The 26,077-nt window shown below is 44.8% G+C and overlaps 2 protein-coding genes across 2 annotated transcripts in view; both read right to left on the bottom strand.

Annotated features, from left to right (window-relative positions):
- Positions 1-5,204: 5,204 nt before the first annotated feature.
- Positions 5,205-10,125, bottom strand: prdm14 (PR domain containing 14). Its single transcript, XM_029655368.2, has 8 exons — positions 9,495-10,125; positions 9,008-9,061; positions 8,700-8,860; positions 8,164-8,434; positions 7,616-7,818; positions 6,871-6,972; positions 6,098-6,317; positions 5,205-5,896 (listed from the first exon to the last, which is right to left on the bottom strand). The coding sequence occupies exons 1-8, from the start codon at positions 10,123-10,125 to the stop codon at positions 5,724-5,726; spliced, it is 1,815 nt and encodes a 604-aa protein (XP_029511228.2). The 3' UTR covers positions 5,205-5,723.
- A 12,307-nt stretch (positions 10,126-22,432) lies between these two features.
- LOC115127600 (nuclear receptor coactivator 2-like) overlaps positions 22,433-26,077 on the bottom strand; it is a 352,732-nt gene continuing 349,087 nt past the window's right edge. Inside the window, exon 22 of the mRNA XM_065006881.1 lies at positions 22,433-22,662. Coding sequence (XP_064862953.1) covers positions 22,651-22,662 — 12 coding nt within the window. The 3' untranslated portion in view covers positions 22,433-22,650. The remainder of the gene's footprint in view (positions 22,663-26,077) is intronic.

Raw genomic sequence — 26,077 nt, 5'->3', positions numbered from 1 at the left:
TGTCTCCCTTCCCAGTCATGTGAAATCCATAGATTAGGGCCTAATTATTTCAATTGACTGATTTCCTTCTATGAACTGTAACTCAATAACATCTTTGAAATTGTTGCATTTATATTTTTGTTCAATGTATAATTATAGAAAATATATGCAACTAATTTCCCACCAACAGGTTTCTGTGCCAATGCATGACACAATCAATAAGTAAAGCATACCGCCTTCAGACACTTCAATATCATGGTTTGCATCTTCAACGCCATTATCAAATAGACTATGTCAATCTGGACAAAAATAAAACACATCCCTCCCTACCATGTAGGCCTGCCTACCCAACATCGAAGGCTTAGTGACATTAGCAGACCTCATCTCTCCCATCCTGTTCTCTCCATTCACTGCCTCTTCATGGAAGTTAAGAGGATGTATCGGCAGAACAGAGAAGAGCCCAGACCAATGAAGATTGATTTAGGCCTTGTGGACAGACAGTTATTGAGGTAACATATTTCCCCCATCTGAAGTGTGAGAGGGCTGTTAAACAGTAGGCTGAGGTCTGACCTCTGACCTACAGGGACAGGGTGACGGCAATCAGTTAGTATTGATCCCAAATGGAACCCTAAAACCTATATAGTGCACTACTCTATGGGCCCCGGTCAAAAGTAGTGCACTACTCTATGGGCCCTGGTCAAAAGTAGTGCACTATATCAGGGTGAGGGATCTGAGGGACTGGCCGACCTGGGACATCAGTCGAACCCTCATAGATTTCTCTCTCTTTCTCACTCTCTCTCTTTTCCCCGTCTCTTTCTCTCTCCCTTTCACCGTCTCTCTCTTTTTCTCGTCTCTCTCTCTCTCTCTTTCTCTCTTTTCCCCGTCTCTCTCTCTCTTTCCCCCGTCTCTCTCTCTCTCTTTCTCTCTTTTCCCCGTCTCTCTCTCTCTTTTCCCCATCTCTCTCTCTCTCTCTTTTCCCCATCTCTCTCTCTCTCTCTCTTTTCCCCGTCTCTCTCTCTCTTTTCCCCGTCTCTCTCTTTTCCACGTCTCTCTCTCTGTCTCTCTCTCTCTTTTCCCCCGTCTCTCTCTCTCTCTCTCTCTCTCTTTTCCCCGTCTCTCTCTCTCTCTTTTCCCCGTCTCTCTCTCTTTTCCCCATCTCTCTCTCTTTTCCCCATCTCTCTCTCTCTTTTCCCCGTCTCTCTCTCTCTTTTCCACGGCTCTCTCTCTCTCTCTCTTTTCCCTGTCTCTTTCTCTCTTTTCCCCATCTCTTTCTCTCTTTTCCCCGTCTCTCTCTCCCTCTCTCTCTCTTTTCCCCGTCTCTCTCTCTCTTTCTCTCTTTTCCCCGTCTCTCTCTCTCTTTTCCCCGTCTCTCTCTCTCTTTTCCACGGCTCTCTCTCTCTCTCTCTCTCTCTTTTCCCTGTCTCTTTCTCTCTTTTCCCCATCTCTTTCTCTCTTTTCCCCGTCTCTCTCTCCCTCTCTCTCTCTTTTCCCCGTCTCTCTCTCTCTTTCTCTCTTTTCCCCGTCTCTCTCTCTCTTTTCCCCATCTCTCTCTCTTTTCCCCGTCTCTCTCTCTTTTCCCCGTCTCTCTCTCTCTTTTCCCCATCTCTCTCTCTTTTCCCCATCTCTCTCTCTCTTTTCCCCATCTCTCTCTCTCTCTCTCTCTTTTCCCCATCTCCCTCTCTCTCTCTTTTCCCCATCTCTCTCTCTCTTTTCCCCGTCTCTCCCTCGCTCTCTCTTTTCCCCGTCTCTCTCTCTCTTTCTCTCTTTTCCCCGTCTCTCTCTCTCTTTTCCCCGTCTCTCTCTCTCTCTCTCTCTTTTCCCCGTCTCTCTCTCTCTCTCTTTTCCCCGTCTCTCTCTCTCTCTTTTCCCCGTCTCTCTCTCTCTTTTCCCCGTCTCTCTCTCTTTCTCTCTTTTCCCCGTCTCTCTCTCTCTTTTCCCCGTCTCTCTCTCTTTCTCTCTTTTCCCCGTCTCTCTCTCTCTTTTCCCTGTCTCTCTCTCTTTCTCTCTTTTCCCCGTCTCTCTCTCTCTTTTCCCCGTCTCTCTCTCTTTTCCACGTCTCTCTCTCTCTTTTCCCCGTCTCTCTCTCTCTCTCTCTCTTTTCCCCGTCTCCCTCTCTCTCTCTTTTCCCCATCTCCCTCGCTCTCTCTTTTCCCCATCTCTCTTTCCCCCGTCTCCCTCTCTCTCTCTTTTCCCCGTCTCCCGCTCTCTCTTTTCCCCGTCTCCCTCGCTCTCTCTTTTTCCCCGTCTCCCTCGCTCTCTCTTTTTCCCCATCTCCCTCTCTCTCTCTCTCTGCTCGGAATTAGCTTGCAAAAAAACGGAACAGTCCGCAGGAAGCCAGACGTTAAATTACATTTCAATTTAGTCGGCCAATTGTCCGTAGGATTGGTCCATATGCAGAGGGTTAAGGGGGGGGAAGAGACAGAGAAGAGAAGAGGGGAGGGGGTTAAGGTGGGGGTAAGAGACAAGCAGAGAGAAGCAGAGGGGAGGAGACAGGGTTAAGGTGGGGGTAAGAGACAGTCAGAGGGTAGGGGAGAGGGTTAAGGTGGGGGTAAGAGACAGTCAGAGGGTAGGGGAGAGGGTTAAGGTGGGGGTAAGAGACAGTCAGAGGGTAGGGGAGAGGGTTAAGGTGGGGGTAAGAGACAGTCAGAGGGAGCAGAGGGGAGGGGACAGGGTTAAGGTGGGGGTAAGAGACAGTCAGAGAGCAGGAGAGGGGAGGGGAGAGGGTTAAGGTGGGGGTAAGAGACAGTCAGAGGGTAGGGGAGAGGGTTAAGGTGGGGGTAAGAGACAGTCAGAGAGGAGCAGAGGGGAGGGGACAGTGTTAAGGTGGGGGTAAGAGACAGTCAGAGAGCAGGAGAGGGGAGGGGAGAGGGTTAAGGTGGGGGTAAGAGACAGTCAGAGAGGAGAGGAGGGGAGAGGACAAGGTTAAGGTGGGGGTAGGAGACAGTCAGAGAGGAGGGGAGGGGAGAGGGTTAAGGTGGGGTAAGAGACAGTCAGAGAGGAGGGGAGGGGAGAGGGTTAAGGTGGGAGTAAGAGACAGTCAGAGAGGAGGGAGGGGAGAGGGTTAAGGTGGGGGTAAGAGACAGTCAGAGAGGAGCAGAGGGGAGGGGAGAGGGTTAAGGTGGGGGTAAGAGACAGTCAGAGAGGAGGGGATGGGAGAGGGTTAAGGTGGGGGTAAGAAACAGTCAGAGAGGAGGGGGTTAAGGTGGGGGTAAGAGACAGTCAGAGAGGAGGGGGGGTTAAGGTGGGGGTAAGAGACAGTCAGAGAGGAGGGGGGGGGTTAAGGTGGGGGTAAGAGACAGTCAGAGAGGAGGGGATGGGAGAGGGTTAAGGTGGGGGTAAGAAACAGTCAGAGAGGAGGGGGGGGGTTAAGGTGGGGGTAAGAGACAGTCAGAGGGGAGGGGAGGGGAGGGGAGAGGGTTAAGGTGGGGGTAAGAGACAGTCAGAGAGGAGGGGACAGGGTTAAGGTGGGGGTAAGAGACAGTCAGAGAGGAGCAGAGGGGAGGGGAGAGGGTTAAGGTGGGGGTAAGGGACAGTCAGAGAGGAGCAGAGGAGAGAAGGGAGGGGCGGGGCGGGGAGGGGAGCAGATGTCATTGGGACTGTATTTGTGTCTGTATCCTGCAGCCCTATTGTCTCTCTGTCCCCTAGCCCTCAGACCACCTCATTGTCTCTCCTCCCCAGCCCACTGTCCCCTGGCCCTCAGACCACGTTGCCTCTCCTCCCCAGCCCACTGTCCCCTGGCCCTCAGACCAGCTCATTGTCTCTCCTCCCCAGCCCACTGTCCCCTGGCCCTCAGACAAGCTCATTGTCTCTCCTCCCCAGCCCACTGTCCCCTGGCCCTCAGACCAGCTCATTGTCTCTCCTCCCCAGCCCACTGTCCCCTGGCCCTCAGACCAGATCATTGTCTCGTCTCCCCAGTCCACTGTCCCTTGGCCCTCAGACCACCTCATTGTCTCGTCTCCCCAGCCCACTGTCCCCTGGCCCTCAGACCACCTCATTGTCTCGTCTCCCCAGCCCACTGTCCCCTGGCCCTCAGACCAGCTCATTGTCTCTCTGTCCCCTGGCCCTCAGACCAGCTCATTGTCTCTCCTCCCCAGCCCACTGTCCCCTGGCCCTCAGACCACCTCATTGTCTCTCCTCCCCAGCCCACTGTCCCCTGGCCCTCAGACCAGCTCATTGCCACTTAATTTGGTCCTACTGGGGTTTGTTCATTTTCCCACTGCCAGCATCCCCCTAACCCATCACACACGCAGAGACACACGCACACACACAGTATTCTCCTCACTGTCCGAAAAGAGCACGCTTGGAGCACACACACACACTATCCTCATCGCTGTCCGAAAGGGGCACGCTTGGAGCACACGCGCGCTGTTGAATTGTGTAGGCCACTGCTGAGACCGCTCAGGTGGAACTGAAGGACGTCTCCTTTCTCCCACGAGGGAGAGAGAAGATTATGGATTGGGTCTTGTTCAATGAAACAAGAATCATTATAATATGTGATACAACTAAAGTAACGAATAAGTATCTTTAAATGGTACGTTAATAACGCCCGTTATACAGTAACATCGCTACTCTGCTTCCGGGGGTTGGAACGATCGAAATGTTTTTTTTGTGTTTTTTTTTACTGAGCATAAAATTAAATATGACTGAAATGTGTTTGTAAATAAAAAATGCTAAACCGTCACCTGAATGTGGAGATGTTATTGCTCTACTCTTAAGTCTTGGAATCATCGAAAACGAATCACACACAGCTATTCAACTCCATAGAGTCTACAGAATGAATTATACATGAGGATATTTGTAGAATTCTTTTCAGGAACGAAAACCATTAATATAGTCTCACCAGAATTGAATATCATTGTGTTTCGATATATTAGATATTTCTTACAGTATGTTAGATGAATTAAATGTACCTCCCCCCCCAAAAAAAAAAAAAAAAAAAATGTAGCCAATTTGATTGTAAAATCAACATCAGTCGTTATTGTTCGATGCGAATAATGTTTGTTAATTAACTAATCAAAGGCAATATATTTACAAACAAACTAACCCAATCTTGACTTTATGTTTATTTCATGCTATTATTTAATTCATATTTATTAGACAGCCGAAGCTTTTTAACAATGAAATACAGATACACATTACAGTGACTGCTTTTGCAGCCTACAAGAGACGAGAAACAGACAGTCAAACGTAAAAAAAAAACAGTTATCTATCTGACAGTGAAATATGATGAATTTAGCTAGAGGTAGTATGATAAATATTGTATGAAGATAAATTAACACATTTAAATTGATAAACGTTGATTGGGGATGTATGAATAAATGCAAAACGTTTATACAGTATTTATCCTACAGAATAACACTAATAAGTTTATTTAAATTTGTGAATTTGTAAATTTGTGATCACGAACGTTAATAAACGTAACATTTCGTTAAAATCTTGCGTTACTTGGCTTCATTGACCAACACCAATAATAACTAAATCCCACTAATAACAGAAGTGTTTAGCCACAAACAACACGTATTATTCCCACACACACAAAAAAAACAGATTCAAATAAATAAATTGGACAAAAACAATTTACAGTGTGTCATACAATACAGTACAGTTGTATGAAATATATTTCCCCAATAGTTATTACTCTAAAAACATAAAACGCGACGCTGTTTGGACGTCTTATTGAGCTCTACTTGATATTTCCCTTAACAAATTCTAGAATAAGAAATGATCATTCATACGGAATGGGTTTAATTCCAGGGTCGATATTCTTGGTTCAGCGTCGTCAGGCCTGTGTAAAAGTTCTCCTCCGTCAGTCTTTGCGTCCTGCCGTCCTTGGTGAATGAAAACATCGCGGTTGTATCCTCCAAAGATCCGTTTCGTGAGATGATAGGAGGAACTGCGGGTTCCGACAGAGGGCCTTCTGTCAGTAACGTAAATATAACATTTTAGAAGGAGTATCCATATATATTAGGCAATTTAGATCAGACACATAAGTCAGCATTATATTTCTATATTCATCCAGTAATGTTTGTAATTTTCACTCAAGATATATAGGCCTTAGACCTTGGTACAAGCAACACGTGTCCTATTCCTTCAATATCTATTGACAATCAGATCTTACTTGTGTGACTCTTCATGTGGTTCTTGAGTTCTGTCGCTTCTTGGAAGGTGCTGCCGCACACGTCGCACGGATGCAGCTTATCATTGGCGTGGGTGCGTCGGACGTGGCTGTCGTGCGCGGCGTGCGAGGCAAAGGCTCTCCCGCAGTGTTTACACTTGAAGGGCCGCTCTCCGGAGTGCTGGCGGATGTGCGTGCGCAGGATACTGGAAGCGGTAAAGGCCTAGAACAACGTGGAGGAGATAGAAGTTTGAGAACAGGTCTACGGTCCTGATAGAACGGGGTACTTTGATAGTCATGGGTTGTTTGGCAAGACTACACGTTGGCCAATACACCAATAGACCGGCACCAAATGCAGGCCTGGCACATTCATGCTCTGTAATCGAAAATCTGGATTCAATTCGATTTCAAATACCTTTTCATTTAGAAAAGATTTTAAAAGAGCAGATAACTAGCATATAGTCTAACTTATCATTGTTAAACAGAGGATTTGGGTTAAACAAAGTAGGCGACATAAAACTAAGGAGGAGGTTGTCATATCCTACTAACAACAAAGAAAACGTCTGTTCCTCATAGAGCCGTAAATTCAGAGCGTAATCTCGGGGCGTGGGGGAACAAAAGTGTGTGTGTGGGGGGGTACATCTGGCGCTAATCACCATGGAAGTGTCTCGGTGGAGCGTGCCTGCACCGGGAGACAATAACGAGGGCGCTCGTGCCAAATGCACCATGAAATGAGGAAGCTTCTAAATGGTGAGAACACGCTGTTCTACACTTACCTTGTTACAGTAGACACACTTGTAGGGCCGCTCTCCTGAGTGCACGCGCATGTGTTTGTTGAGACTGGAGGACTGAGAGAAACTCTTCCCGCACACCGAACACTGTGAAGAGACAGACGACACGCTCAGCACCGGGAAGTGTTGTCACATCAACACTGAGTACACTAAGACTACTGTATCTTAGTCTATGCCGCTCTGACATCGCTAGTCCATTTATTCAGATATTCTTTAAGTCCAGTCCTTTACTTAGATTTGTGTGTATATTGGGTATATGTTGAGAAATTGTTAGATATTACTAGTTAGATATTACTGCACTGTTGGAGCTAGAAACACAAGCATTTAGTTAGATATTACTGTACTGTTGGAGCTAGAAACACAAGCATTTAGTTAGATATTACTGCACTGTTGGAGCTAGAAACACAAGCATTTCGCTACACCCGCAATAGCATCAGCTAAACACGTGTCTGTGACCAATAACATTTGGTTTGAGTGACCGTTCAGTTACAGATTTAGGAGGAAAGCAGGCCTATATATGTTCCACTGACAGAGGAGAGGGGAGATTAGAGAAATCAGCAGACATTAAGTAGATCCTATGGGAAATGTGCTGTTAGTTAACACTGAATAAGAGGGTCAAATATAAGGAGTAGGCATAAAACAAACTAGAGATGTAGGGAGAAAGTAGGCCTATAGCCTAATGCAAAGGGAGCTGTTTTTCAGCACCATTCCTATGATTTAGTCATTTTACTTTATGTGGTCGGTGTTTCTCGTGAACGTGTAGGATATGAATCCTCAGTCGGTCTCTCTTCTCGAACGACCTGTTGCAGAGATGACACGGGAACTTCCGGTCGCCCTGGTCCACGCAGCGCGTGTACTTCAGATGCTTGTCTCTGTAGTATTGATAGGCGAATACTTTGCCACACCGATCACACTTAAAACCCTCTCCAGAATCTGAAATAAAAACAAAATGTTATCAGGAAAAACATTGCTGGATTTTCTACAAATACGTGTCATACATGTATATAAAGATATAATTAAGACTAGAAGAGAATAAGATCCTTTACAACATTGTGACGTTTATGTAAAAATGTATTCCACAAATAAAGTTCCCGCCGGGGAAGATATCAAATCAAATGTATTTATAAAGCCCTTCGTACATCAGCTGATATCTCAAAGTGCTGTACAGAAACCCAGCCTAAAACCCCAAACAACAAACAATGCAGGTGTAGAAAGTTATTATTTTCTATTCGAATAAAGATGAATCTGATTATCTGATTCTATATTAAATGTCTTTACCTTCAAGCGGAAGCATAACGTTCCCCTCCTCCGGCGAGTCTTTCAGAGTGAGAGGAATCCCCAGGAACTGAACATAGCAGTCCCCGTACCAGACCAGCAGCTCCTGGCCCGGCTGGACCTCCTTACAGGCATCGTAGAAGATCTGGCCCTGACTCTGTACTGCGATTAGGTTCTGCTCCTCCGGGAAGCGCGCGCACTTCACCAGCGACATCCAGTTACCGGAAGAGCCCCGGCCATCCACGAAGTGACTCAACCGACCGTTCTCGAACACCTGGATTAAAAAACACAGAGAAAAGGTTGTTAAACCTATTATATTGCACGAAAATGTATGTGGATACAAATTGTTTGACAGGACGGGCTTTGAATTAATTGGTAATCTAGCATCTCGTACTAGGCCTACATTTACGCGTAAATTGACATTGACGCACAGCTGGTTTACTCACCAAATAAAAACACAAAAAGGTTTAAACGTTTAGTTCACAGTAAATAAATAACACACACAATATTAAGGAACTTAATTAAGGAATTAAACTGACCTCCCACATCAGAGTGTTGTCGTCATGTGTTTTGATCTCGCTCGTATTGACCAGTTTCCCCTGAAATGGGCCGAACCGGGTTCCCTTGGTGACGGCGCTCTTCACCGCAAAAACTCCGTAGTGGGACAAACTGCCGTAACTCGTCTGGTGGATAGTTAACTCTGGAAGTGATATTTGAAAACACGTTAAAGTTAACACCCTTTACAAAACTTCACAAAGTACAAACAGAATATTCTAACAGAGAGAGAAAAGAGAGAGATTTTTCCCACGCCAATAAAGCCCTTTGAATTGAATTGAGAGAGGCCTACCTTCTGGAAGTTCGAGCGCCCGAGTATTCAAGGTGAGTGTCTCACTGTTACAAACTGTTGAAGAGAATGTTCAAGTTAGCAATGCTATTGGTGGTCAATTGTGAACATTAGGGCCTAACAAATCAAACACAACATAACAGACAATACGGGCTGTTTTCCCAGACATAGATTAAACCTCCTGGAAATTGACAGTTTGATTTCTATTCTTTAAATAGTCATACACATGGACTAAGGTAAATAAATCAATAATCATCAAATCCCAGCTACAAATAGAGAATTTGTGTCTATATGAACTGAAAGAATCTCCAGCCCCAATTAGCAATAGCAAGCAATAAAGGTGTATTGCATCTAACTATTTAAACGTGTTACACTACCATATACCTGTTAGGACAGCTGAAGCGCTAACACAGTTTGCTTTTAACAACAATTACCCAGTTTCGATAACATTTCAAAGGTAATTGGGTGACAGGGTGCTTTATCTGTCTACCTGAGTTCCCGGTCAGGGCTATTCCTGAGATAGCGTGACCGGTATTCTGCTCTTGTCTCCCGGTATATCCGTACAGCACCGTGAACAGATCGTCCTCACTGAAACTATAAGTGCGCGTCTTCTTCGATGATAATTCGGTTCCCCTGAGGTGGAGAGAACGTGCTTCGGACGGCGAGACGGAGTGAGCAGAAGACCTCTCGCTCGAAGCGGGACTGCTGTAGTCTGATAACGGCCCAGTAGCGTGCTCGGTCACCACCGCCGCCAGCTCCTCGTGCTTGGAGTAAATCGCTTGTCCCACTCCCGGCATCATCCGATTGAAATACGGGATGTTCGACACGTTAAAAATCTGCTCGTGGAGCACGTTAACGGCGTGGCCGCCGTGGCCGAAGAATGAGGGGTTACCGGCGGTGAAGTTGAACGGCATGACTGCCTGGGTGTCAGTGACTAGCCGTCCCAGAGACTTGAGCGGGTGGAGGGGATGCTGAGAGCTCCTGAAGATGTTCATGTTGTGGTGGGCTCCGGGCAGCGGGGCAGCGTAGTAACCCGAGCCCCGGACAGGACTGCCTTTGAGGGGGTTGGAGTGGAACGGCTTGTCCTTCACGACGGGGATGCTGGACAGAGACACAGACATCACAGCAGGCGAGGAGGCAGAGCCGATCTGGGATGATTTGAATCGGAATGGTGTAGCTATTCTGCCTGGAGAGAGAAATAGGTGGAGAAATGTTAGCTCAATCTCCAGAGTTATTTGACATATTTTCGCCTCTGAAATGAAAATATACCTCTCTAGTTTATTTGATCGTATTTTTGAAGGTTAATAAACAGTAAATATATTTAGGTAACGAACACATTACGTATGATTGTTAGATCTCTGATCAAAATACATTTAGGTGAATAACATTGTAATCATGCATATTTTCTCAATCAAAATATTTCTGTGTGAATCCACAATAGGAATGTCAATTAACGAAAGAAAATGTTGCATTTAAATTATCGCACAATATGAAACGTTTTTGTAATTACCTACAGGGTAATAATACAAATCTTATTGAGCAACATCAATGTAACAAGATCGAACTTCTGTAGAGATTGATATTTCCAAAATCCTCAATGCTAATTAAATTAAAAGCAACACATACTTCTCGTCATTTTACAAATTCACGAACATATTCCCATGAAGAGCACTGATTTCTACCAGACGAAAACGACTATTTTTTAACATCCTACTGAATTCACAGAACTTAGCCTACAGCATCCTACTGAATTCACAGAACTTAGCCTACAGCAACCTACTGAATTCACAGAACTTAGCCTACAGCATCCTACTGAATTCACAGAACTTAGCCTACAGCAACCTACTGAATTCACAGAACTTAGCCTACAGCAACCTACTGAATTCACAGAACTTAGCCTACAGCATCCTACTGAATTCACAGAACTTAGCCTACAGCAACCTACTGAATTCACAGAACTTAGCCTACAGCATCCTACTGAATTCACAGAACTTAGCCTACAGCAACCTACTGAATTCACAGAACTTAGCCTACAGCAACCTACTGAATTCACAGAACTTAGCCTACAGCATCCTACTGAATTCACAGAACTTAGCCTACAGCAACCTACTGAATTCACAGAACTTAGCCTACAGCAACCTACTGAATTCACAGCAGGTAACCTACAATCTAAAACCTGCTGTTTGGGCATTTTTTTTCCAGTTCGCACCAATATTTAAATTGGTGCTTGTGGTGCCTGCAAAGTAAACTACTTTAAATTGGTACTTGACTTTGCATCCCTGTAAACGAGCAGGATGAGTTGTAAAGTGCCGTGCACCCCCTCCCCCCATTCACAGGGCGAGTAGTGGGTGGTAGTCAGCAGTAACTGAGACAAATCAGGGTCACGACACCCAAATTAAAGAACACCGGGTCAGCGGCAGAGGTCAACATTAATGAAGCATCACAACTCACCACTCTTTTAAAAAGCATTCAGGGCGTTATAGGGCGAGCCCGGTTCAACGGCTATTAACGGATTACAATAGGGTCAATAAGGAATTTCCTATAATGTATCTGTATAATATTGCTTATATAAATAAGAAACTAAAGTGATGAGGATTACAATAAACAGGTCTAAGGAAAGGTTTTGCCTGAAAGTCATTTTACACATAGTAGGCTAATAATGATAGCATAACATTTCAAACCAGTTACATTTTTTTTAGCGAAATTATGAAACTTAAATATCTGACTTACCTAAAAGGAGATTATTTATGCGTCTGAAGCTGGTGTAGTCGAATCCATCCCACGTTCCAAATTCATTTTTTTTTTTAGGGGGGGGATCAAAAGACAACCGAATATTTATCTACAGCACTTGTTGATATATGCTTGGCATATTGTTAATATAATCCTATGAAGGTAAAGTAGAGAGGAAAGACCGCAGTAGTAGGATACTTTCTGTCTGCGCGTGTGTTTGTTGTTCTGTGTCCTACTGAACAGAAGGCTGTATACAGAACCGCTAAGTGTACGGACTCATAAAAGGTCTCGAGATGCTGCTCTAGTCTCTGCCTGCTATTGGTCAGAGATCAGCTCGGGTCACTCCGTCTCAAACCCCAGGAGGATTTCACCTTTTTCACGGTACGATTACAAACCCCTACAACACGCATGCAGGCACACAGACGTTTTTACATTCTCATTAAAAATGCAAAAAACGTGTCGACCCCCCCCCCCCCAAGTATTTTGTTAGGCTTACAGTTAGCCCAAACCAAGATGCGAGCAACAACTTTAATTTAAAATCAAACATCAACTCGGTTTTATGTTCCCCTATTACTTTCATTTTGTTAAAAGAGGAAGATGAGGATATGGACTATAAAACATTAATTTTCACCAAAAAAAAAGAAAAGAAAAGGTGGACACAGAAATCCGATGTAGCCTAATATTCGATTGTGTTGCTTACTTCTATGATGTATAAATGCACCTACTTCCGTAAATAAAATACTATTAAGGTGAAGTGTTGTTATTATGCCACTGGGAAGAAAACACATAGGCGTCAGTGTTTGCAGTTAGCCTATAAACCGGCGTTTTCCTCGGTCCTTGGGAACATAAAGGGTGCATGTTTTGGTTTTTGCCCGAACTGAATGGAATTATCAAAACTTGATTATTAGTATAAAAAAAACAACATTTTTTTAAATACCAACGAGTGTTAAATAACAAAACTAGTCAGTTAAGATTCAAATTATCAAAGCTTGATGATTAGTAAAATAATTTTTTACCACCCAGGGCAAAAAAACAAAACCTGCACTGAGTTAATTTTAAAACGCACCCTTTACTTTACTAGGCAAGTCAGTTAAGAACAAATTATTTTTTACAATTACGGCCTACCGAGGAACAGTGGGTTAACTGCCTTGTTCAGGGGCAGAACGACGGATTTTTACCTTGGCAGCTCAGGGATTCAATCCAGCAATGTTTCGGTTACCGACCCAACGATCTAACCACTAGGCTACCTGCTGGTTACCGACCCAACGCTCTAACCACTAGGATACCTGCTGGTTACCGACCCAACGCTCTAACCACTAGGCTACCTGGCTACCAACGCTGGCTTACCTGCTGGTTAACAGTCCAACGCTAACCACTAGGCTACCTGCTGGTTAACGACCCAACGCTCTAACCACTAGGATACCTGCTGGTTACCAGTCCAACGCTCTAACCACTAGGCTACCTGCTGGTTACCGACCCAACGCTCTAACCACTAGGCTACCTGCTGGTTACTAGTCCAACGCTCTAACCACTAGGCTACCTGCTGGTTACCAGTCCAACGCTCTAACCACTAGGCTACCTGCTGGTTACCGACCCAACGCTCTAACCACTAGGATACCTGCTGGTTACCAAGCCAACGCTCTAACCACTAGGCTACCTGCTGGTTACCGACCCAACGCTCTAACCACTAGGCTACCTGCTGGTTACTAGTCCAACGCTCTAACCACTAGGCTACCTGCTGGTTACTAGTCCAACGCTCTAACCACTAGGCTACCTGCCGGTTACCAGTCCAACGCTCTAACCACTAGGCTACCTGCCGGTTACCAGTCCAACGCTCTAACCACTAGGCTACCTGCTGGTTACCGACCCAACGCTCTAACCACTAGGCTACCTGCTGGTTACCAGTCCAACGCTCTAACCACTAGGCTACCTGCTGGTTACCGCTCTAACCCAACGCTCTAACCACTAGGCTACCTGCCGGTTACCAAGTCCAACGCTCTAACCACTAGGCTACCTGCTGGTTACCGACCCAACGCTCTAACCACTAGGCTACCTGCTGGTTACTGACACAACTCTCTAACCACTAGGCTACCTGCTGGTTACCAAGCCAACGCTCTAACCACTAGGCTACCTGCTGGTTACTGACACAACTCTAACCACTAGGCTACCTGCTGGTTACCGAGCCAACGCTCTAACCACTAGGCTACCTGCTGGTTATAAACAAACAAATCGATTTCCGTTAGAACCAACAGGCCTATAATAATTTAAGGAATTATTCAGACGACCATTAAAAACCCTCATCAGTAACCATCCAAAGATTTCATGCAGAACTGTATATTTTTATTTGAACAAATCAGTTTGGTGGAAACACTCCACTTTTGGGAAAATACGCATATTTTTTTAATGCGGATTTTATGCGGATTTCAATATTTCCAACCAGAGGTTTGTTTCCATCAAAACGAATTTGTGGATAAAAGGCTGTGCGTGATGACGTGGTGCACATAAAAAAAAAAACACTTTTGCACTGAAGTTCTCATGTACCAAATAAAAAAACCTAAGTTTAATGTGTTTCCATTGCATTTTACAGTGATTTACAGTGATACAGTGAGTCAGTGATTTTGTCACACAAATTGTTGCGATAAATGGCAAACTTGCCCAATCTGGTTTTCACGCAAGCTCTTATAGGCAACAGTTCCTTGATGAAAGTTGGTACGTTGATATGGATAAGAACAAGATCATTCTTATTGGTTAATTGGCTGCTAAGCACCAATCATCATGTCATTAGCTAGGTTTTCCATCCAATTGGCGACAGATTTTCATGCGAATACCTTAGAATCTGCATAAATTAAATATGCACATTTCCTCACCAGTTGGTGTTTCCACCAAATGTACTTTTTTTTTTTGCGGATAAAAATCAGTGTATGATGAAGTTGTGCACAAAATGTACGCTTGTTGTTATATGTTTCCATCTCATTTTCAACTCTACCAACAGTTTTGTCACAAAAACTGTTACTGTTAATTAGCAAATGTGCCTAATCTGGTTTTGGTACATGCGCCCCATTACCAACAGCTGGCAGATCCAGTACGGGTAGGAAAGTCTACATGATGAGATTATTATGTAGAAGAGAGGGAATATTTTTTATTTGTCAAACGGCAGTGAAGCATGTCACCAGAATAAGGCCGTCGATATTGATTTGAAATTAGCATCATATATCAACCGTGCACTTTCACCACCCTGTGAAGTTCATCATAAATTATTTCATCCGTAGCCTCATAAAACTGCTTGGTTTCCCCGAGTTTTAGTGGGACTAACACACACCAAATCATCGCGTGACTCCAAATGATGGTTATTACATCAATATTTGCGCATAAAGGCGTTTCCACCACCATTTTCTGCATAATTAATTTTTACAGACATAAAAAGATCCCACCATGTCACACGAACAATTTACCTGTCGGCATTTATAATATTGTACCGAAACTTCCTATTTCCATCAATAGCGGTCATGATTTTTTTTGTCCTCCTCGAAAGCCACTTTTCATCGAGAATACTGATGTGTATCCGACCGTGGAAGAGTTTTGAAATATGCCACACTCCTTTTGAATCAACTTTAGTTTTTTTTGTCAGAGGATTAAAAACATGCACACTTTTGAAAACAATACAGGAATTATTTTTTTGTAACTATAAAATGTTCTGGACAAAGAACTTAATTTGATCACTTTACACATTTAGTTTTGGGATCCACCCCTGTGAAACGTAAAGCGGAAGTGGAGAAGGACGGTCTCATTTCAAGCGATCGCATTTTCATCCACGTTCACTCTCCTCGATTACCTTTGCGCTTTTGTCAAAAGGAGGTGAGAGAACGCAGGAGGTGAGCACATGTAATGGATAAAAGACCAGTGAAATGTGTACTTGCAAGATCTCCCCTCAAACAAGTGCAGAATCTATACAAATATATTAAAATATAGAGGGACTACATTCAATGTTGCAATAACAGAATTCTTTATTTACAATGGTATTATTCAACATTAAAATTGCAAATAGCATCAGCGAAGCCTTATTAGTTAACAACTTGCATATAATTGTGTTTAAACTTCTGTCGGTATATCTAACTTTAAAAAAAAATAAAAACCCTAAAGATTACAAAACGTTGATGCGTGATGGGTGAGCGAACGAACAGTGTCGACGTTTCCAATGAACAACACGGCTGGAAGAATCCATCTCAGAGCAGTGGTTAACAACTAAGCTTTCCTTCTCCAGAAAGTCCATAGAATATATGACATATTGCATCGTTTTTCTTCTTCCATACACACAGTCCCGGCTGATATATGACATATTGCATCGTTTTTCTTCTTCCATACACACAGTCCGGGCTGACAAACAGTTCTGTGACGAGGGGAAATGGAAATATGCAAATACAGCCTTTAACCAATCACAGATATATATGAGAGAGAGAGGGAGGGAGAGAGAGAGAGAGAGAGAGAGGGAGAGAGAGAGAGGGAGAGAGAGAGAGAGAGAGAGGGAGAGAGAGAGAGAGAGGGCGAGAGAGAGAGAGGGAGGGAGAAAGAGAGAGCGAGAGACTACTGTTAGTCTCATCACCACCAACTAAGATTGGTGTTGAGCATTGATTTATCACCCATTTAATAATGTACATTATCACATTACAAATATAATACAGCCTTATAATATACAAGAACGAGAACAGACAATCTAAGGCAATATGCTAGATTATTAGCATTAAGGTTCTTGCATTTTAGCGCTAAGAAAAATTAGCAGACTATACAAAAACAGGACATATCAAAAAAAAATCTCAAAAATTAAAGTTAAATAGAGGAATTATTTCGTAAATTGTTTTAAATTCAAAAGTCTGTATGATCATTGTTTTGTTGTTGTTGTTGTTGTTGTTGTTGTGTGGGGCAAATAGCTTGTTTGCTCCAGGTACTGACACAAATGTAAAAAAAAAAAAAAAAGCATTACCTCATGGCTTGTATTCATTTAAAAATCTTAACAAATCTTTGGAAATTCACAAACGGGGGGTTTGATTTGATTTGTTTTGACATCCAGCTTTTATCAAAAGTGTGATCGATAAATTGTGATAAATCGAACACCAAAACAATGTGAATGTGCCCTTCTATGCGAGACAGAGCCCCATACCATAGAGTTACTAAATTATAGCATCCCTATGCTCCAAAATGCTACTGTACCTCAGTGTCCAAAGAGAAGAGAATGCCAGGATAAAGTACATTATTCCCCAAATAATTTGAGCGTAGAAATACTGATCTATCATCAGTTCCCCTTTGTCCATTCATTGTAATGTAAAGACTAAACTGATCCTAGATCAACACTCTTACATTGACTGTCTTTGAACAGCTTTCTCTCCATGACCAATCCTAGCAGTTGCCATTTGGGAAGTACAAATCAAAACTGTTCTCAGACCAGGGCTTATAAGTAATTTAATCCATCAGGTTTTGGGCAGTTCTAGACCATCCAATGAGAACCATATTCTACAGCTTCTCCCAGTGATGGGCTGCATCCCAAAAGGGGCTTCATTACATATATGGAGCACAACTTTTGACTGAGGCCCATACAGGGTATCATTTGAGGTGCAGCGCAACACTTTTACAGCCTCAGCCAATGACAATACATCTGGGGTGGGGTGGCAGCTTTTATAAGGTTATTCTGATCTGAGCTCAGCCAATGACAATACATTCAATTTTATCTCAGACCCTCATCAAATACATGTATTATGCTGTACACGCACACACACACACACACACACACACACACACACACACACACACACACACACACACACACACACACACACACACACACACACACACACACACACACCAGGATGGCGTTGCATGTTTCTCTGAGGCTGATGGACTATCACACTGTCTGGGCTGCTAATAGGCTCTTTATCCCAGGCAGATTTAACCGTTTGGGGGCCGGTTTAATTTAAAACTGATGAAACACAACTAAGTCCACCTCTGTCCTTCATTTTGTAATGAAAGGCTGGTAGAATTCATAACCCAATTTACAAGGCATGGGATATTTGGCTTGTTGTCCATAGTAATGTCTGGCTGATATGATGTCATATGATGTCACCATCCCCCATTACAGGGACGAGGGAATATGATGTCACCATCCCCCATTACAGGGACGAGGGAATATGATGTCACCATCCCCCATTACAGGGACGAGGGAATATGACTACTAGCGCTCCTAGCACCGTGCTCCTAGCGCTCCTAGCACCGTGCTCCTAGCGCTCCTAGCACCGTGCTCCTAGCACCGTGCTCCTAGCGCTCCTAGCACCGTGCTCCTAGCGCTCCTAGCACTGTGCTCCTAGCGCTCCTAGAACCGTGCTCCTAGCGCTCCTAGCACCGTGCTCCTAGCGCACCTAGCACTGTGCTCCTAGCGCTCCTAGCACCGTGCTCCTAGCGCTCCTAGCACCGTGCTCCTAGCGCTCCTAGCACCGTGCTCCTAGCGCTCCTAGCACCGTGCTCCTAGCGCTCCTAGCACCGTGCTCCTAGCGCTCCTAGCACCATGCTCCTAGCACCGTGCTCCTAGCGCTCCTAGCACTGTGCTCCTAGCACTCCTAGAACCGTGCTCCTAGCGCTCCTAGCACCGTGCTCCTAGCGCACCTAGCACTGTGCTCCTAGCGCTCCTAGCACCGTGCTCCTAGCGCTCCTAGCACCGTGCTCCTAGCGCTCCTAGCACCGTGCTCCTAGCGCTCCTAGCACCGTGCTCCTAGCACCGTGCTCCTAGCGCTCCTAGCACCGTGCTCCTAGCGCACCTAGCACCGTGCTCCTAGCGCTCCTAGCACCGTGCTCCTAGCGCTCCTAGCACCGTGCTCCTAGCGCTCCTAGCACCGTGCTCCTAGCGCTCCTAGCACCGTGCTCCTAGCGCTCCTAGCACTGTGCTCCTAGCGCTCCTAGCACCGTGCTCCTAGCACCGTGCTCCTAGCACTGTGCTCCTAGCGCTCCTAGCGCCGTGCTCCAACCTCCAACCATCTGAACCACATAGTTGATTCCGTGGACTCCATCCAGTATTACCTACATAGTGCACTACTTTTGACCAGATCCCTATTGGCTCCAGACAAAAAAATAGTGCACTATAAAGGGCATAGGGTGCCATTTGGGACACATACCATTACATGTGTGTCACCTATCCAGTCATGGCATACCAAGTGACTACTTAAAGGAAGGAAAGAATAATTGAATAAGGGCCCAATAGGTCTCTGCTCTGTGGTCAGAGAGGGAATGGCTGCATCCCGAAAGGCACACAGGATCAAGAGGGACTGGTCAACACACCAGTTACTGATGGGGCGAGGGAATATGATGCCATAGGGCTCAGGGCCTAAAGTAGTGCACTATGTAGGGAATAGTGTGCCATTTTATGACGCAAACCTGTGTTAATATGAGGGTTGATACCCGGGGTTCAGCACCACACTCCCTCCCTGCCGTCTCTAAACCCACGACAAACCTGTGTTAATATGAGGGTTGATACCCGGGGTTCAGCACCACACTCCCTCCCTGCCGTCTCTAAACCCACGACAAAACGCTGTTAATATGAGGGTTGATACCCGGGGTTCAGCACCACACTCCCTCCCTGCCGTCTCTAAACCCACGACAAAACGCTGTTAATATGAGGGTTGATACCCGGGGTTCAGCACCACACTCCCTCCCTGCCGTCTCTAAACCCACGACAAAACGCTGTTAATATGAGGGTTGATACCCGGGGTTCAGCACCACACTCCCTCCCTGCCGTCTCTAAACCCACGACAAAACGCTGTTAATATGAGGTTGATACCCGGGGTTCAGCACCACACTCCCTCCCTGCCGTCTCTAAACCCACGACAAAACGCTGTTAATATGAGGGTTGATACCCGGGGTTCAGCACCACACTCCCTCCCTGCCGTCTCTAAACCCACGACAAAACGCTGCAGCATGATCTGTGGGGGACGTTTAACCAGTTTAAAAAACAAAACAAAGTATCTGTGTTTGTTTTTAATAGCGAGTCTGACGGACCACGGAGCATAACAGGACCAGGAAAACAAAAACAAAAACTACTAAAACCAACAACAACACAAAAGACATAAAGACTCCTAATACTCATCATTATTGCTTGTTTACATTGTACTGACGGACCAGAGCGGTTTGTCCCTAGCAGCTTGTACGAGGCACCGAGACGCCAATCAACATAGAAAGCTTGTTCCTTTCTATCCTTTTTGTTGAGTTATAATAACTGTATATGGCTGTGTTGACTTGTGTCCTGTCTTTCTATTATGGCGATATATGCTCAAGGCTATACGACCCCCCCACGACCCCACTAGAGCCTGGACAAAGATAACCCCACCCACTCCTGTACCATACCGGTGTGACTCTCCTCTTCTCAAACAAACAACACAAAACACACCACTCTTCTCTTATAGCAGACGGTAGTCCAGACCAGACAGGGTCAAAACCCACGACGAATAGGAAATGGACCTCTGTTGTTAACTTGTATGTACAATCTGTCTGTATTTGGTTTCTTTGAACCGTATTTTCAATAACTTCTGATGAAACTACCGGACCGAAGTTAAATCCATATTATTTCAAATTGATAAGAGTATGACAAAAAAGGTTATTTTTACTCACTTTCCACCGATTTACAAATAATCATCTTGTTTTGCTACGATAATAAATCTAACATTAAATAAACAACAACAACATCTATACAGAAAAATAAAACTTAATTTAATACACTATAAACCTTTTGACTAAATGTCTCTAATTATAATACAAAAGCATTACTTTAAATCAAACCATTCATCTACTGTGCTTTCCAAGACCGGTTTTCAAACCATTTCTCGTCAGCTTTCACTCATCGTCTTTTACGAAAACAAAAACAAAACTACACAAAAAGAAAAAAAAAAAGAAGGCAAAAACAAACTGAAAGTAGTCAGCTGTTCCGCTCCCTCCCTCCGCTGTCCTCCAGGATCCAAAACGTAACATCACAGTCACAGTTTGCTGCCATTGTGGAACGCAGAAAACGTTAGAAGGTAGAATGGGGTTTGGAACGTGAGAGGAACCCGAAGAAGAAGAAGAAGAAGTGGGGGATCAAAGCGAGGTGAAAAAAAAATAAAAAAAATAACAGTTGACATTTTCTTGAGATGAGATTGTAAAAATGGCAGCTGGCCACAGAGGAATACATTCATCTGAGGAGGATCCCTGCTGCCACCAGTAGTCAGTCAAACCAGAGGGGGAGGAGCCTCTATGGGGCCTCCAGGCAAAGAGCGAGGGGCCTACTGTCAATCACCCAGAGGGGGAGGGACCTTTTTGAAGGGGGAGGGGCCTATAGTCATACAGTAGATGGGAAGGGGTCTACAGTAACTCTGCGTCAATAACCAAGTGGGAAAGTGGTATTTACCACAAACGACAGGGAAACGCCCCTCAAACTGGCAGTAAACTAACTAGTGGTAGACTCATCCATCATCCCTGAGCTCCTACTTCTCCCACATGCCCGACCTCTGACACTAGTGGTAGACTCATCCATCATCCCTGAGCTCCTACTTCTCCCACATGCCGACCTCTGACACTAGTGGTAGACTCATCCATCATCCCTGAGCTCCTACTTCTCCCACATGCCGACCTCTGACACTAGTGGTAGACTCATCCATCATCCCTGAGCTCCTACTTCTCCCACATGCCGACCTCTGACACTAGTGGTAGACTCATCCATCATCCCTGAGCTCCTACTTCTCCCACATGCCGACCTCTGACACTAGTGGTAGACTCATCCATCATCCCTGAGCTCCTACTTCTCCCACATGCCGACCTCTGACACTAGTGGTAGACTCCAATCCATCATCCCTGAGCTCCTACTTCTCCCACATGCCGACCTCTGACTCTGACACTAGTGGTAGACTCCATCCATCATCCCTGAGCTCCTACTTCTCCCATCATCCCTGCCTTCTCCCACATGCCGACCTCTGACACTAGTGGTAGACTCATCCATCATCCCTGAGCTCCTACTTCTCCCACATGCCGACCTCTGACACTAGTGGTAGACTCCAATCCATCATCCCTGAGCTCCTACTTCTCCCACATGCCCGACCTCTGACACTAGTGGTAGACTCATCCATCATCCCTGAGCTCCTACTTCTCCCACATGCCGACCTCTGACACTAGTGGTAGACTCATCCATCATCCCTGAGCTCCTACTTCTCCCACATGCCGACCTCTGACGTCACCTACTAAGGAAACGACCTCGATAACAAGCGTTTTTCATGGCAGTTTAAATGCAACAAAACATTATTTATAAAAAGAAATCTATTAAAAAGGTTTTTGAACATTATATAATTTGTTTTACAAAGCTGTACTTTTTAGTTGATGGTTCGACGTAGCTTGTTGGCCAATCAGCATTTCTCAACGAGTTCAAAGCACGTCCAACTGGTATGTCTGCCTTTTCCTCTTAGTCATGAACCTAGCGTTAGTCACACTAAGAGGAATGCAGGCTGGACAGACAGACAGACAGACAGACAGACAGACAGACAGAAATACAGACAGACAGACTGACAGACAGGCTCACGGGTTCTCCTTTAGAGAGGCGTTTTAGGCTTGCCTCCCTAAACTCTGTGTGGTGCGGTGCTTTCGACCAGGGCCCTGGCTCTGAAGTCCAATAGAAGTCCCATCTTTGCTCTATCACCCCCCCCCTTCTCCCCTGGGCCTCCCAGTAGGGGCAGATAAGAGGCACAGTTTATGCCAGGTGGGTGAGGTTGGAGATCGGGTTGGGCTGGGTAGAGCTGGGTCAGGACACTGCCAGGTCCATTCAAAGAGCCGTTGGTTGATTGGTTGAAGATGAACCAGCGAGCTCATTGGATCCTGGGTATTAGCATCAAGGTGCTGGTTGGCTGAACGCTCCACCAGGGTTAGCAGTATTTCTGTAAACATATGAAGACAAAGAAAGAGAGTGGTTTCACATACACTTATTACACACATTTCACATACACTTAATTACATACATTTCACATACACTTATTACACACATTTCACATACACTTTTTACACACATTTCACATACACTTTTTACATGCCCATACATTTCACATACACTTATTACACACATTTCACATACACTTATTACATACATTTCACATACACTTAATTACATACATTTCACATACACTTAATTACACACATTTCACATACACTTTTTACATGCCCATACATTTCACATACACTTATTACATACATTTCACATACACTTAATTACATACATTTCACATACACTTAATTACATACATTTCACATACACTTATTACACACATTTCACATACACTTATTACACACATTTCACATACACTTTTTACATGCCCATACATTTCACATACACTTATTACACACATTTCACATACACTTAATTACATACATTTCACATACACTTATTACACACATTTCACATACACTTTTTACATGCCCATACATTTCACATACACTTAATTACACACATTTCACATACACTTATTACATACATTTCACATACACTTAATTACATACATTTCACATACACTTTTTACATACATTTCACGTACACTTTTTACATGCCCATACATTTCACATACACTCAGATAGATTGATACATTGTTATTTCATGATAAAAACTCACCTCTCCACACAGTTGACAGATGAACAGAGTATCAACCCTCAACATAATCACCTCTATACTCAAACTAATGGTCGACGGTTTGAATAATTAACATCATTTAAGTGCCAGTATAATTCCGATAGCTTGACGTTGAAATAAATCAAGTGATTTGAAACGTAACAGCCCGAAGTGCTCACAGACAATGAAACGGTACGCTGCTTCTTGGTTAAATATTCATACTGGGTTAATAGGCTTAAAAGCAACAGAAGAGCCCAATAACATTATTCTCGGACTCTTTAATGACCTTGAGCCAGACCCCCCCCCCCCCCCCCCCCGTCGCGGTCCCTTGGGGGTGACGATGTCTCATAGTAATGCAGCAATGGATTTGCCACCCCATGACAAACAATGTCAATATTCAACAAGTTACTTACTCACTTATACCCATTAAAGGGATACTTGGGGATTTTGTCAAATAGACCCTTTATCTTAGTTCCCCAGAGTCACATGAACTCCTGGATACGATTGTTATGTCTCTGTGTCCAGCATGAAGGAAGTTAAGAGGTAGTTTCGCAAACCAATGCTAACTAGCGTTGCGCTAACACTAGTTAGCAACTTTCTTCAAACGTCACACAGAGACAAAAATGGTATCCCAGGAGTTTATCTGACTCTGGGGAAGTAGATAACAGGGCCTCATTACAGATGGTATCCCAGGAGTTTATCTGACTCTGGGGAAGTAGATAACAGGGCCTCATTACAGATGGTATCCCAGGAGTTTATCTGACTCTGGGGAAGTAGATAACAGGGCCTCATTACAGATGGTATCCCAGGAGTTTATCTGACTCTGGGGAAGTAGATAACAGGGCCTCATTACAGATGGTGTCCCAGGAGTTTATCTGACTCTGGGGAAGTAGATAACAGGGCCTCATTACAGATGGTATCCCAGGAGTTTATCTGACTCTGGGGAAGTAGATAACAGGGCCTCATTACAGATGGTATCCCAGGAGTTCATCTGACTCTGGGGAAGTAGATAACAGGGCCTCATTACAGATGGTATCCCAGGAGTTTATCTGACTCTGGGGAAGTAGATAACAGGGCCTCATTACAGATGGTATCCCAGGAGTTTATCTGACTCTGGGGAAGTAGATAACAGGGCCTCATTACAGATGGTATCCCAGGAGTTTATCTGACTCTGGGGAAGTAGATAACAGGGCCTCATTACAGATGGTATCCCAGGAGTTTATCTGACTCTGGGGAAGTAGATAACAGGGCCTCATTACAGATGGTATCCCAGGAGTTTATCTGACTCTGGGGAAGTAGATAACAGGGCCTCATTACAGATGGTATCCCAGGAGTTTATCTGACTCTGGGGAAGTAGATAACAAGGCCTCATTACAGATGGTGTCCCAGGAGTTTATCTGACTCTGGGGAAGTAGATAACAGGGCCTCATTACAGATGGTGTCCCAGGAGTTTATCTGACTCTGGGGAAGTAGATAACAGGGCCTCATTACAGATGGTATCCCAGGAGTTCATCTGACTCTGGGGAAGTAGATAACAGGGCCTCATTACAGATGGTGTCCCAGGAGTTCATCTGACTCTGGGGAAGTAGATAACAGGGCCTCATTACAGATGGTATCCCAGGAGTTCATCTGACTCTGGGGAAGTAGATAACAGGGCCTCATTACAGATGGTGTCCCAGGAGTTCATCTGACTCTGGGGAAGTAGATAACAGGGCCTCATTACAGATGGTATCCCAGGAGTTCATCTGACTCTGGGGAAGTAGATAACAGGGCCTCATTACAGATGGTATCCCAGGAGTTCATCTGACTCTGGGGAAGTAGATAACAGGGCCTCATTACAGATGGTGTCCCAGAAGTTCATCTGACTCTGGGGAAGTAGATAACAGGGCCTCATTACAGATGGTGTCCCAGGAGTTCATCTGACTCTGGGGAAGTAGATAACAGGGCCTCATTACAGATGGTGTCCCAGGAGTTTATCTGACTCTGGGGAAGTAGATAACAGGGCCTCATTACAGATGGTATCCCAGGAGTTCATCTGACTCTGGGGAAGTAGATAACAGGGCCTCATTACAGATGGTGTCCCAGGAGTTCATCTGACTCTGGGGAAGTAGATAACAGGGCCTCATTACAGATGGTATCCCAGGAGTTCATCTGACTCTGGGGAAGTAGATAACAGGGCCTCATTACAGATGGTGTCCCAGGAGTTCATCTGACTCTGGGGAAGTAGATAACAGGGCCTCATTACAGATGGTGTCCCAGGAGTTTATCTGACTCTGGGGAAGTAGATAACAGGGCCTCATTACAGATGGTATCCCAGGAGTTCATCTGACTCTGGGGAAGTAGATAACAGGGCCTCATTACAGATGGTGTCCCAGGAGTTCATCTGACTCTGGGGAAGTAGATAACAGGGCCTCATTACAGATGGTATCCCAGGAGTTCATCTGACTCTGGGGAAGTAGATAACAGGGCCTCATTACAGATGGTGTCCCAGGAGTTCATCTGACTCTGGGGAAGTAGATAACAGGGCCTCATTACAGATGGTATCCCAGGAGTTCATCTGACTCTGGGGAAGTAGATAACAGGGCCTCATTACAGATGGTATCCCAGGAGTTCATCTGACTCTGGGGAAGTAGATAACAGGGCCTCATTACAGATGGTGTCCCAGGAGTTCATCTGACTCTGGGGAAGTAGAT

The sequence above is a fragment of the Oncorhynchus nerka genome, linkage group LG22 (genome assembly GCF_034236695.1).
Source record: "Oncorhynchus nerka isolate Pitt River linkage group LG22, Oner_Uvic_2.0, whole genome shotgun sequence".
Classification (NCBI taxonomy): Eukaryota; Metazoa; Chordata; class Actinopteri; order Salmoniformes; family Salmonidae; genus Oncorhynchus; species Oncorhynchus nerka.
This window is presented reverse-complemented; position numbering and strand designations above follow the sequence as displayed.

What these genes read in the sequence shown, in the direction of transcription:
- prdm14 (XM_029655368.2), bottom strand. Translation starts at nt 10,125, where the DNA reads ATGTCTGTGTCTCTGTCCAGCATCCCCGTCGTGAAGGACAAGCCGTTC. An exon ending in CGTTATGCTTCCGCTTGAAG is followed by an intron (nt 7,819 to 8,163) that starts GTAAAGACATTT and finishes TTTTTATTTCAG; the next exon opens with ATTCTGGAGAGGGTTTTAAG. An exon ending in CCACATGAAGAGTCACACAA is followed by an intron (nt 5,897 to 6,097) that starts GTAAGATCTGAT and finishes CGTTACTGACAG; the next exon opens with AAGGCCCTCTGTCGGAACCC.